General features: G+C 40.0%; 1 protein-coding gene across 2 annotated transcripts in view; it reads right to left on the bottom strand.

The window, feature by feature from the left end:
- Positions 1–14,456, bottom strand: part of znf609a (zinc finger protein 609a) — a 57,792-nt gene that overhangs the window by 20,066 nt on the left and 23,270 nt on the right. The window contains exon 2 of one of the 2 annotated variants that reach the window (XM_059335287.1): positions 9,481–10,329. The exons of the other annotated variant lie outside the window; for it this stretch is intronic. Within the exon in view, the coding sequence (XP_059191270.1) occupies positions 9,481–10,209 (729 nt within the window). The 5' untranslated portion in view covers positions 10,210–10,329. The remainder of the gene's footprint in view (positions 1–9,480; positions 10,330–14,456) is intronic. 2 annotated transcript variants of the gene reach the window in all.

The following is a 14,456-nucleotide window of genomic DNA, read 5'->3' as shown; positions in this document are numbered from 1 at the left end:
GAAACAAAACTTAAAAAATTTACTTTAATTGTCCAACTTAAAATTTTCACCCAACTTTTCTTTTTTTGCAGTGTAAAAGACAGTTTCACCTTATCTGAGCAGGTTGTCCACCTCTTGCTGAGGGAACATGTGACTGCTGCAGGGTCCAGACATGTGAACACACTTCCAAGAACCCTGGCTGCAGAGCTGAGGAGACAGGGCATCCGTCAGCTTCTCTGGATACTTTATTTTTCCAGTAAATGCATGTTCCGTTTAACCCATCTCGTCTTCTTCTGCTTCCCAGAAAGCATTTCGAGAGCCCCATGAGAGCGCAGTGTGCTGCTCTCTGCTCCGTGTGCAGGTGGAGATTTAGCCTGAGCCACCTCTTCATACCTTTATACCTTCCAGACTGGAATTTACAGTATTTGGCCGGTATTAGACGGTGGCTTTTACAGAAGAAAAGTGAAACTGCAGTGAAAAGAAATAATTCAGGATATTGTCAGCATTACAAAAATGATATGATCTGCTATAAAAACAACAAGACTGAACTAAATCAAAATGTCAGGAGAACTGTGCACATACACAAGTTCATCCAGTGTGGCTGGCCCTGGAGCTGGGTGATACGGACTTGGCTCATCACACATATACTGGTGTCTACACTCCAGTTTATAAGGTACACAGAGCTAAAACTGATAGTCCTACAACAGCAATAAATCTGTGGGATCGTTTTAGAGCAGGGGTGTCAAACTCAAATACACAATGGGCCAAAATTTAAAACTTGAATCAAATCGCGGGACATGTTTTGCTTTAACGTTAAATATGGAACCAGCAACGCTTATAAACATACAATATATAACTAAATAGTGCAGACATGCAAAATCAAATTTCAAATAAAAAACACATCAATGTCATTAATTTATTAAATAAAAATTAAATAAAAATTGTATGCCTCTTTTCTATTTGCATCCTTCTGATTTAAATATCAAAATAAACTTTTTCAACGGGTTAATAAATTCTGCCTTTCTTTTCACCATTTTTGGGAAGGGGTAGCTCGGAGACAGCTCTAGCTTGAGGTTGCTATGACGACTGTCAGAGGAGCGCGTTTCTGGGTCCTGTCCTGATTGACGCGCCAAAACAACAGCAGGGCATTGTGGGATTTGGAGTATTAGTGGTAAATTATTATATATATTATTATTTGGCCGGCGAGGCAATACTGATAATATTATATATATATATATATATATATATATAATATTATCAGTATTGCCTCGCCGGCCAAATAAAATTACACTGCGGGCCAAATTTGGCCCGCGGGCCAGAGTTTGACAACCCTGTTTTAGAGGATATAGTCTGTGGTGCTGTTATATTCATATCCATATGAATGTGTGTATGAATGGGTGATTGGAAGGACATTTTTCAGTAAGGTAGAAAAAGCCTTATGACTACAGACCATTTACCGTCATACAGGTGATTATAAATGACATGAAGGAGGATTTTATTGCAAGCCTTATGTAATAGACTACATTAGCTTTAGCTAGGTGTACCTAATAAACGGGCACTGATAGTATAGCACTGGCAAATATAGCTTTCTCTACCTGTTAGGGTTTGGTTCCCCAAAGCCAAACTTTTCATCTTTTCTTGTCCTTTTTATTTGCAAAATTGCAAGATTTAGGCAGCAGCCAACAAATGCTCAATCATTAGAGATCTTTAAGTTCAAGTTAAGTGTAAATGTTGTAAGTTGAACCTATTAAAATTCAATAAGTATATTTGATACTGGATTTGTATCAAATGCAAGTAAAACGCAACAAAGGGGCCTTTGATATTCATAAACTGAACGAAACTAAACCCCCAAAGCCATCCCTAAACTGTAAAAGTATAATGCAGCTTTATGGATTATTAGACTTATTATAAGACTTCTATAAGAATATTAAAACCTTAGATGTCGTTAAGTCTCACATTAAGTTGCTGTCATTTTAATCAATATATCACCAGGCCATAGTCAGCTCACATTTCGCCTGGACTGAATCTAAAACAAGCCCCAAAAAAATTATTTCCATCTGATTTGATCAGTGGATACTGCAAATTTAACTGAACACTATTGTTTTAAGAATAAGATTAAGATTCCCTTATTAGTCCCAAATTCAAACTCTGCATTTGACCCATCCTTTTTTACACTCCGTGAACACATCATGGGCTGGAGGAGCTGTGAGGGGACCTGTCAGTTCCTGGGATAATCAAATTTACTCTCAAACACAGAAGAGAGATCAGCAAAGTATTCAGTATTAGTAGTATTCAGATAAAATGTCACAATGTTCGAAGAACACCCCATTTCCATCTGTCTCTGTATTTTTTACTGTCTGTCTTGACTGTAAAAAGTCCAATAGGAAGAGAATATTTCACTTCTTTTCCACTCTTCACTTTGTGTTTAGTCTGACTTTTCCACGTGGTGTCATCTGTTTCTGTCTGTGGTGTTGAAATAGACTCAGTGTGTCCCGTCTGGCCCGATTTAGCTGCAGTGATTGGAACAGAAAGTGTCTCTTGTAAATGTCAAGCAGCAACACTGAACTTTCTATTGTGACATTATAGCAGCTTTGCCAATGTCACATTAAGATGCTCTCAGAGTTCATCTGTTATGTTTCACGCTAAAGAGAGCCGCGACTCCCTGTGCCGCTCCTGTAACCTCAACAAAACAAACTTCACTAACAGAATCCGCAAATTCAGAAAAGGGGATCTTTTTATTTATTTATTTAACTCTGTAGCAGTGACAGCAGTGGGAGGCTCTGCTGAACAGTTTCCCACTCTCTCGCCGCAGGGACGTCAAACGCTCCAGATGTCATGACAACCGTAACAGCGCGTACACTCAGTTAGCATTACTCCAGTTTCTGAGCGAGGTTAGACTGCCTGTTAGAGAGAATGGCTGCTAATGTTACTGGGAGAGAGCAAAGTACACTGTGGCCAGTCAGCCTCCATTTTTTTTTTTTTTTTTAACCGGTGCATGTATTTACTTAGCATTACGGTAAGAACGTGTTAGACCTGCCTTCAAAATAAAAGCCAACACATGTAGCTTTCAATATAAAAGCACATGGAGGTGTAAGCAGAGCCCACCACAGAACTTACAAGAAAAATATGTAAAAATATGATGCCTTCAATAAAATAGAAGAACTCATCTTTAAAATAATTCGTTATAATATACAATGATTAAGATGAAATAGTGGCATTTCAATGTGCGAGCCAAATTTAGGCTTTAAGGGTGCCAAAAATAAGGCCTCTACCCTGCTTGCTACAGTGGCTTCTTTTATTTTGATATAATTATATTTTGAAATACCTACAGGGAAAAGTTATGAGGCAATGAGGCAAAAAAATTTAGGCCATATCACCCAGCACTAGGCTCAGGGTTATGGCAAAAATAATGATCACAATATATTTTGTCATATTGTCCGGTCTCGATTATTATCACAATTTATTATATTGTTTTTAAACTGACAGTTTTAAAGCATCTGTACTGAAAACTAAACAAACTAGAGATTAGTTCTATATTTTACTAACATACAAAGTAAACAAAGCATATCAAATAAGATGAACATAGAAAAATATAAAAACCTTTTTTTCTCAACAGTACAACAAATGTAGAAAAATATAAAATAACACAGTTAACTACTTTACAGTGCTGAGTGTTTTTGTTGGTTTGCAAGACCCAAAATAGACAAATTGTTAGATTTGTTGTTGTTGTTGTTGTTGTTGTTGTTGTTGTTGTTGTTGTTGAGTGCGACTAATAATTTTTCGAGGTCGCACTAGTGTGCCTGAAGCTGCCCGGGTGAAAACATAAATTCACTGCGTGACTCACTTGCGTCTTAGTCTCGCCCACAGGGGAAGCATGGAGAGACTCAGGGAAGTGAAGCGAGGAGAGAGGAAACATTTAAAGAGACACGAGATGTCCTTTCCTCTGAAGCGTCACGTGAATCGACGTCCGTTTCTTTTTTTTTTTAAAGATATTTTTTGGGCATTTGTAGCTTTATTGACAGTACAGAGAATGAAAGGGGGAGACAGAGGGGAAGACATGTGGGAAAGGGCTCCGAGCCGGATTCGAACCCGGGCCGCCCGCTCACGAAGACTGGGCCTCTGTGGTATGCGCTCTACCAGGTGTGCCACCGGGAACGCCCCATCGACATCCGTTTCTAATGACGGCGGCAGCTGGATCAGCTGTCGGTCGGCTTTAACACAGGTTTGCCGCAGGGTTTTAAAAGGTAGTAAATTAAATTAGCCAAAAATAAGGAGCCCTCAGCTCTACGTTTAGCTCCACGTTCTGTCCTTCTGTTAACTTTTCCGGCAACTTACAAACACTAGTTGAGCAGGAAAAGGTTGACTCTGATTGGCTGTTGTCACGCACATTTCAGACATGTTTGATCAAGTAAACGCTGACAGCTGATCAAACTAATCAACCTGAAATGTATCGCGATCACTACTGGCGATCATATACACTACCGGTCAAAAGTTTTAGGACACCCCAATTTTTCCAGTTTTTTATTGAAATTCAAGCAGTTCAAGTCAAATGAACAGCTTGAAAGGGTAAAAAGGTAAGAGGTGAGCTGCCAGAGACAAATAAAAAAAGGTAAGGTTAACCAAAACTGAAAGATAATGTACATTTCAGAATTATACAAGTAGGCCTTTTTTAGGGAACAAGAAATGGGTTAACAACTTAACTCTATGGAGTCTTGGGCTATTTTGTCCATTTTTGAATTATTTTCATGTCTTTGTAAGTCATTTTGTGTCTTTTTTTGGTCATTTTGTGTCTTTTTTAGTCATTTTGTGTCTTTTGGTGTCTTTTTTTTGTCATTTTGTGTCTTTTTTTTGTCATTTTGTGTCTTTTTTTTGTCCTTTAGTTCAACATAAAATGTGATTTTGAATTTTTTTTTTTACTTTAAAAACACTAGCATGCTCAATAAAGAATTTTAAATGTTGCAAATGTGCATTAATTTCAGAGTACACTGAGATATTAAACGGCATAATTTTCAATTAAATTCTGGAAAAGTTGGTGTGTTCTAAAACTTTTGACCAGTAGTGTAATCACAATCATAATCACCAAGGCATACCCAGCACTACCTTGAATCAACAGCCCGTTTAACCCTGATCCAACAACTTTTTTAACCATAATTAAACAGTCAACCAAAAGTCCATTCCATTTAAATCAACAGCCTGTATAACTTTAAATCAATAGCCTGTTTAACCTTTAAACAAACCCTATTTAACCTTGAATAGCTTTTTAAACATTGAATCAAGAGCCTGTTTAACCTTGGATCAACAGCCTGTATAACCTTTAAACGATTGGCAGCTTGTTGGCCTCAACAGCTCAAGTAAACCCTAAACCAACAGCATGTTTATCTTGCATAAACAGCCTGTTTAACCTTGATTCAACAGAATAAACCCTGAAACAGCAGCATGTTTAAGGTGGACAGGTTTGCTCAGAAGAGGGACTAAATGCCATTGAACTACAGAGCAGCTCCGACACAAAAAGTATCAGCAAGAAGGATCAACAACAGTAGCAATATCTCAAAACAGAAACTGGATAAGATCAGATTACTTTGTAAATGTCTCATTCTAAGACAATGATGGTATTTTAAGATAAAAACGGTTGTATATGGGTGCTGTGCAATCTTGTTATCTTTGTGGAGAAAGATTTTTGGGTTCTCCACTTCAATTTATTTTATACCGGGTATGTTAGCTTCTGCTCTAAATTACAAGTAATAAAATGTAATGTGCAGTCTTAAAAAAAACATGACTTCATTCACAAATTTCGCTTTTCACTTCCAGAAACAAACAGATTTGGATTAAACTCACAATTTAATAGCACTCAGATTGACATTCCTCATCTGGGGGTAATCTAAAGGCATTCTGATTTTTTCACACATATTTCATCCTAAATTAAACATATTAAGTATCAAAGACTGATGAGATCTAACACATGAATAAAGGACTTTGTTTTCCATTTCAGCCATAAAGGGTTATCATAACAAGATAGATGCGTGTTTAAAGGTTTTAGTGGCCATTACGAGGTCAAGAAACTGTGACCAACAGCCAGCTGGTTCACTGTCTGCTCGTATTAGAGAGGTCAGAGGTGAGAGCAGTAAAGTGTGTGTGACGGACAGAGGAGGTTGGCCGGCTGGATGAAGTAAACAGAGCAGTGCTGAAACTTGGTAGCAGACCACCACGGTGCTGGATAACAGCCAGCTCTGAGCAGCTGATGGCTGCAGCCTGCATGAGTTGGCGAAGATGGAAATCTCAACGCTAAGCTAAGCTAAATTTGGTAAGATGATGAGGACAACTGGACTGAACAGTGGCTGTTTAGAAGGTACAAGCTGAACATTTAGCAGCTGTGATGCCAGAGAAGAACAGAGTTTTAGATTTTTTATAAATAATTTATTGTGGAGAGTATAATAACCCAGAAATATCTTGTTTTGCCAAGCTACCGATAATTAAACTCCTCAATACATCCTGTCTTTCTCTACTAGAGATGGTCCAATCAGGTTTTTTGGCCGATACCGATCACCTAAAGCCTCACGATCCGATTACCGATCCGATTACCGATCAGAACCGATCGATCACGTGGGACGATATTAATATTTATATTTTACTCTTGTTTTCCCCCCCATCAATTCATCCACTCATGCACAGGCCTATAGTCTTTCATTTATGTTAACCTTGTAATCATTTATTGACTAGATACTACTAGATTACCTAGATTGACCTTTATTTATTGCATAGCAGTAACTTTAATATTCCTTCATAGCAGCAGTGGCTCTGTGGAAAACAATATGCCAACATGGCCTCTATAGGGCATCAAGAACAGGCAAGAGCTTCATGTTGAAAGTTCAGTAATTTATTGATACCATCCATTTTAAATGGCTGTATTGTTGCATATATCGTATAAAATCAAATTCAATAAAAAATGTAGCCTTTTTAACAGGCTAAACAAACTCAAAATGCCAGTCCGGAGAGTGGGTTGGGTTTGACCACTAGGATGGCTGTATAATTCCATAAGCCCACCACGCGTCACTAGCGTTGTGTTTATACTGGAACTCTGACAGGGGCGCAAAGGCCACCCTGGCCGTAAATTGAACATTTTTTCACAGGGCATGGCCGTCGAGGCCGTCGTGAAATTCCCACCCTGCTACAGAACCAATCATGGAATTTAACATTTTATTTGTATCCAACGTGGACTGAGATTTAATCATCTGACTGATTCTGTGTTTGGAATACGTCCACTTTTATCCAAGCCTGGGCGGTATGCAAAATACAGCAGCTGATGAGTGAAATGTCATATTTTTGCAAGAATAAAAAAAATGACCAAAATCAGCTGCAAAGCTATCATCATTATGCATATTCTAAGACAGGTTATTGCACACAGCCATGGACTGTCAGTGTCACGTTTCAACTAATCAGAACACAGACATCCACTCAGATTATCAGTTTCATCCCCGAAAGTAGAGATTTATGCAGACAAATTCATTTGTTTCAGTTCGATATCTGCAGGCTGCTGCTAGCTAGCATTACCTACCTGACAGATAGAGGCTGACTGAACAAACTCCTGTGGCTTCACCTTGCGTAACCATAGAGAAGATCTTGTCAACAAACACAAACAAGGAGCTCAGTGTTTCAATCATTTTTCAGTCTGTCCAGCTTCTAGATGTGATGGTTGACTTCACTATGAGTTAACAGTAGCGTCTAACCAACACAATCAGTCAACAGTCCTGTAAACACCAACACTTTGGACATTTTTGATGTTTTTGGTGTAAAATAACCTTTAACCTTTGCAATACTTTTTTCACAACACACACGGACACGTTTATACAAGTAGTAATTAGGGGTGCAATGGTACATGTAACCCACGGTACGGTCAGTACCTCGGTATTTGGGCCACGGTTTTCAGTACGGTTTCGGTACATGGTTTCTGTTTAACTATTTTTTTCTCCCAAAATGATCTATTTACTTTACAAAAACTTCATATAGCAGCAGTTAACAAATCCCAGTATCACTGGTGTACTGAATAATTCTGATACTGCTACTGCCTGCTAGCAGTAGCCCGCTAACCCGTATCAATCACATTGCAGTTAACCCATTGAAGCCTGGAAAGCGGATACGTCGTTTTGTAGTATTTGTATAAGCTCTCAAATACTTTTGGAATTTCATTTCTACCTGCTACAGAGGCTGAAAAATCTATTATTTAGTAGAAGCGTTGACACTTCTGTTGAATTTCCAGAAAAACTTCAGGTTTTAGGGGGTTATTTTAAAATCGCCCAGAGGTTTTACAGGCTTTATAGGCGTCAATGGGTTAAACAAATCAAATTAATGAATGTTAATGTTTTAGTTGGTCTCTCTTAACGATACTGAGTTGGTCTTGTTGGTCATGATAATCACACTTCGGGTCTCTCCTGGGTTTGGAAGCAGAACAAGCCCAAAACAGCTGCCAATATTTTCAAGGGACTTTTCAAAATAAGCAGACCTGTCAACTGTGGCTGCATTCTGAATCCAACAGACCGGACGGAAGGACAGAGACACTGGCCTGTAAAGCATCAGTGAAAAAAAAATTGCTGGACCGAAAACCCGCGGCCCATAAGGCCGTATTGTCCCATGCAAAGCAGACCAAACAGTTCCGTATTTTACCACGTACCGTTGCAGCCATAGTGGTAATAGCAGTTATTTTGACAGTGACAAAACAAATCTATGTCATCAAGAGCAGCCTCCACTGGATGAGATTACTGATAAACAGAATGTGTTTCCAGTAGTTCTATAGAACACAGTTGTTATGTAGATAACCATTTTGTGGAACTGCTGTGATACTGAGAGGGAGGTTAACGACACTACAGACTCCTGACTAAGAAGGAAACTCACATACTGACCACAAACCACTGACTTTCTTCTGTGTCTCAGGGGGAACTTTGTCATGTCTCGACATCTTCAGGGTTATCTCAGACAACAAAAGTGAGCATTTACCAGGCAGGATCTAAAATTGGTTGCATTCTGGGAACCCTGTGTTATGTTTTGTTTTTATCTTTACTCATACCAGGGGCTAAAATTCACAATATCTCAGCCTCTGCTTGAGCTTTTAAAACCATTTTTAAAAATCTATCTTTTGTGACGCTCTCAACTTTATACAGACTGAGTGCAGAAATCTGATGATTTATCTGTTGGATTGGATGAGATCATCCCTGGCTTCATGATTGAAATTCCAAGCTGCACTCTAGCAATACATTTGTTATCAGCCCTTCATTCAACCAGAAGTGTCTCTTGACATTGATATCTCCATATTGAGAGCTCTGGTTAAAATGGCAGCACAGTACTGCTTTACACACACACACACACACACAGACGGGATAAATTAAGGGAAGAGTATAAAAAATGAGAACGTGTCACTATTTCACTGAGAGATAAGGACCAAAGTGTCCTTTAGCAAGGCACGCTGCATCAACCAGAGCAGGGGGTAATAAAAGGTTTAATTCCCCTTACCTTCACACCGACCACTTTCTTCAGATTTCGGCATTCACCGTTGTCCACCTCCTCTTGCTCTGTTGTCATAGAGACAGGCTGGCCAATCCCTGCTGAGTCCAGTGCCATATTCCCGAGCTGCTCGGCTGCCGCTAACTCAGGGTTTTGTTGGCCCTCAAACGGGCCACTGCGAGGGGCCCCTAATGGCAGCATGGGAGCCACTGACTCTTTCTCAGCGTTAACCACTCCTGTGGCCACAACCTCCATTTTCTCCTTCTTAGTTTTCCCAGAAACCCCATCCTTGTCCTTTTTCACAGCAGGGATTGTACGGGAGGGTTTACTAGACTTGTCAGTTCCTTTAGTGGGGGTAGAGTTGGGGTTCTGGGTTGGCTGGTCCCCGGGGGCCCGACCCTGAACCTCCTTTTTAGCTCCATCTGAGACAGGAGCCTTGATGCTCTCCTTAGAGTTTTTACTACGTTTGGATTTAGATTTACTCTCTTTGCCCTGCGCAGCAGCTACAGGACTTACAAACTTGATATTGTCAGGTAAAGCAGCCACAGCACTGGGAGGGGCGGCCATGCCCCCTCCCTCCTTACTGCTCGACATCTCTAGTTTGTCCTTCTCCAAGTCGGCTTCCAGGTCAATGATCAGATTGCCAACACCGATATCCCACTCATCGCCACTGTCATACGTGTCGACCGCGTTGGAGTCCACACCTTTCCCGCCTGCAGGGCCGCTGCTGAGGGACATCTTAGTAAGAGCGTCCCGGAGCGCCGCAGGGGGGCCAGAGGAGGGCCGCGCTCCTCCAAGCCGCAGGACGCCTCCTCAGGGCTGGACCCCGCGCCTCCTCCCTGCTCCCCACATCGCCTCCTGCACACGGGACAAACAAGGTTATTTAGTTTATTTTGACATACATGCAACAGGTCAGAAAGTCCACACCTTCGACTGGGAGCATTTCTTACTTATTTGCACTGAATATGATCGAAGTGTGCTGCCCATATTAAAACAAAATACAATACAGAGCTTTCTCTGTGGCGGCCCCAAAGCTGTGGAACAGCCTTGTCTGTTGAGCACTTTAAAACATTATTAAAAACCTATTTATTCTCCTTGGCGTTCAGTCCCAGCTAGGCAAGAATCCTTGGCTTTCTTTTTTACCCTTTTATTTGTCTTTTTATCTCTAACACTGTTTTGGATTGAGTTTTTATTACTATTTTATTTTATTGTTTTTACTGTTTTTAGTATTTTATTGTTTTCATTGTTTTTATTTATACCTATTTGTGTATGATTTATTCTATTTTAATAACTGTACAGCACTTTGGTCAACTGAGGTTGTTTTTAAATGTGCTCTATAAATAAACTTTGACTTGACTTGACTTTTATGTCATACAAATTGATACACAAGATGAAAAGCAACACATGAGAGAACATTTGTGCATTTTTTAAAGTCATTTTACTTGGCTGCAAACTTTAACTTGTCAGTGGTAAATCAGTGATGACGGATAATTGATTAGTGGTTAAAGCCCAGGTTGTGTATTTCAGTGATATACACCATGTTGATATACACAGTGAAAGTCTTTCAGTCTGACAGCTGCTGATGAGTGAAAGTGTCCTGGAGGCTTGTTGTGATCAGAGAGCCAGTCTGTTACTTCCTGTTGTGTGCTTCCTTGGGACATACTGGTAAGTGGGTGGAGGAGGTTTATTGCTCCTGACATAAAGGCTGTATTGATGAGGGATCACAGCCATTCAGTGCAAGGCTTTTTTCCCAGCATCCCTCCGAGACAGGCAGCATGAGGGAGCAGACGCATCCCTACTCTAAAGCCTCCTTAAGGCCACTTATCATATGAATGAAGGGATATGACCCCTGACCTCCTCTCACAATACAGGGCTGTTGGCTGATCCATTGGAGCGGATGGGAGGGGGCTGGGATGTAATGTTAACAGCCTACAGCTCGTCTGACTCAACAGTGATACTAATTAAGGTTCTGGTTATCACCACGTGAAGCAAACAGACAACACATGAGTGTATTCAAGCTGAACGTCCACTGTGAGATTTCCTCATCGAGTTTCATTAAAAGCTTGAAAGTCAAGCTGTAAGTGGACAATTTACAGCTTAATTTTGTGATGCCTATCTTGTAGAAGTGGGCAAACTGGAAGGCTGGCATCAAAACATCAAATTTGTTAGATTTCATATACATCACATAAGGTCAGCTAATGGTGGTCAGATGATGTTACCATGTCCAAAATCAAATGCCTTAAAGAGAACAGTTATTTATCGTATTTATCATCAGTTATTGGAATAATTGCCCACTGAATATACGTGAACTGAATAGTAAAGTAATTAATTAATTATTACTTGAGAATGCACTATTTAAATTTATGAGTAGTGAATTAACATTTACTGTATGAAAGTGAGAATTAATGTAATAGATATGAATGTAATAACTTATTCGGAATGATTTCTGATGACGTATATAATAATGTCTACAATGTTTAATTGTTAAGTGATCTTTGTTTTGTCTTGTGGACCCCAGGAAGACTAGCTCGTCCCACTTTTGGTGACAGCTAATGGGGATCTTTTTAACAATAAACAATAAACAATATCCTGATAAATCATCTACAGTAATTTGTTTTAACCTCTTCTACTCCACCCCTCCTTAACATAGACCCATTTTGTCTCTTCTTTTAGGGTGAGGCGGGTTTTTTAAAGGGTGATAGCAGTGGAAGCCATAAAAGTGGTGTACATCATCTGAAAGCCAGAAAACCTTAAGATCAATGTGAGATGCAGCTTGAGCGTAGCACTGTGTGTCAAGTTTTTCTAGTCATAAATCTGCAATTGACATCATGTTTGATTAGCTCATATATAAATGTTAAAGTTTGGAGTGTATAGCGGTTTAGAACTGTATGACAGAAGTGTATGCTGGCCATACCCATGCTCACTTATGTCTGATAAGCTGTTACATTGTTACAGCAAATTGGGTTGATCTAATGTTAAATTTAAGCATTTTCGACCATCTGAGAATTGACAATTGACCAAAATGATTAGGTATCTAAAACATTTGACAATTTGGAGATTTCTGCAACAATTGCATTTTTTTGCAACTAGATGTAGAGCAGAAATCTGTTCCGGAAACTGCTGAGAAACCCCATTATTGTCAATATAGCTAGGGAAGCCATACTTTCACTAAATGCCCTAGGTCTCTCGTCTGTGGTTGTAAAGTTTTATGAGGCAGTGACTATCCTGGAAGTCACAAGATTTTCTGTCTCACTCCATGATATGGCTACTATAGGGACAAATATCATCACACATGAATAGAATTGGGCTAATTGAATCCACAAGAGTCTCAGCTTTTCAGTTATGCCCAATTTATGCAATTCCACAACTGTTTAGAGACCCCAGAACATCGAAATATTCAAATTCAATTAACGAAAATGACACGTTTATTCTGCATGTAAACCTGCATGATTTTTGCCCAACCTGCATATGGGTCTTATTATAAAGTTGGTAAAGGGGTGGCTCATTGGTATCCATACAACCCACTGTCATTGAGATACTGAGGTCAAAGATCAATGGATCCCTTTGAAAATGACAGGTTTCACTTGCTCTCGTCGGACACTGTTGGGTGAAAAAAAGCAGTAAAACACATCACCACGACAACTGCCGGCTACACAGCAGCCTGTACGTTCTGCGCGTGCGCGAGATGCAATAAGTCTCCCTAAAAACGGGTGGCACTAGTCTCGTGACTGTAATCCAAAATATGAAAACAGGAAATGACGTAATGGAGAAACCATAGAAGTAACCATGGAGATTAAAAACAAAGCACACACAGCATTAAGCTTGTTATTAGGTTTGAGAAGACGTTTTGGAAGACAAAGCTTCGCTGCAAAATGGTTGAGCTGATGGTCGCGTTGTCTGCTCTCCCGTGCCATGTGTTTATGTTTACTCTCTTCACTTCCACCCCTCCCACACCGTGCTCATTCGCTAGAGCAGCTATTCTCAACCTTGGGGTCCCGACCCCAATTGGGGTCGCGAGATGATTTCTGGGGGTCGCCAAATCATTTTGGAAGTCAGCTCTGTCTACACTGTGTTAAAGTGTTCATGTGTTTTAGTCTTTTTGGTCATTTCATGTCTTTTTTTGGTAATTTTGTGTTTTTTTTTAGTCATTTTGTGGTCATTTTGTGTCTTTTTTTGTGTCTTTTTTTGTGTCTTTTTTGTGTCTTTTTTTGTCATTTTGTGTCTCTTTTGGTCATTTTGTTTCTTTTTTGGGTGATCTGAACTGTGCATGTGAGATTCTGTGCGTGTGAGATTCTGTTCAGTGAGCGGGGGTTGCGGACAACATGCATATTAAATTGGGGGTCGCGACTCAAAAAGGTTGAGAACTACTGCGCTAGAGCACCGCCAATCATTGCTTCCCGGACGCAGATGAACACACAGAACAGACGCGTACCCGATGTCATTCGACTGTCCCCGACGCCCGACAGTCGGGCCGCTGTGCTCCTGGCTTAACTTTGGAGTGTTATCTAGCCCTCTTCCTGTAAAGATAACATACCATTTCATATGACATAGTAAAGTATCTTCACTCTGTTGTTTAAGTAACTGGAGCCTCTGAAAAACAAAAGATGGGCCCTTTTACACTTCAACAGCTCAGACATGACACCATGCTGTCAATTACTGTTTTAACCTACAGAAATGATTCACAGCTCTCCACCTACACTTCTTCTGACCTTTCAACAGGACTCAAGGAGTCCGTAGAACTTGTTGTGTTTGACAGATTCTAAATAACAGCTTTTCTTAATCTTTCTTTCTTTTAGCCTCCTTCATTCAGTCAACATAGCCATCTGCCAAATTATTACTCTGCCTAAAGAAGGCATGTTTCCACCAGCCACTGAGCCTGTTTGTCATCAGCATCACTTGAAAACATATTTACAGATCCCCATGAAATTCATTTTGACAGGGAGGTTTTCATCCAAGGAACAGCTGATTAGATTAAGGACCAACTG

The sequence above is a fragment of the Centropristis striata genome, chromosome 6 (genome assembly GCF_030273125.1).
Source record: "Centropristis striata isolate RG_2023a ecotype Rhode Island chromosome 6, C.striata_1.0, whole genome shotgun sequence".
NCBI lineage: Eukaryota > Metazoa > Chordata > Actinopteri > Perciformes > Serranidae > Centropristis > Centropristis striata.
Note: the sequence above shows the minus strand (reverse complement) of the source record. Positions and strands in the feature narration are given on the sequence as shown.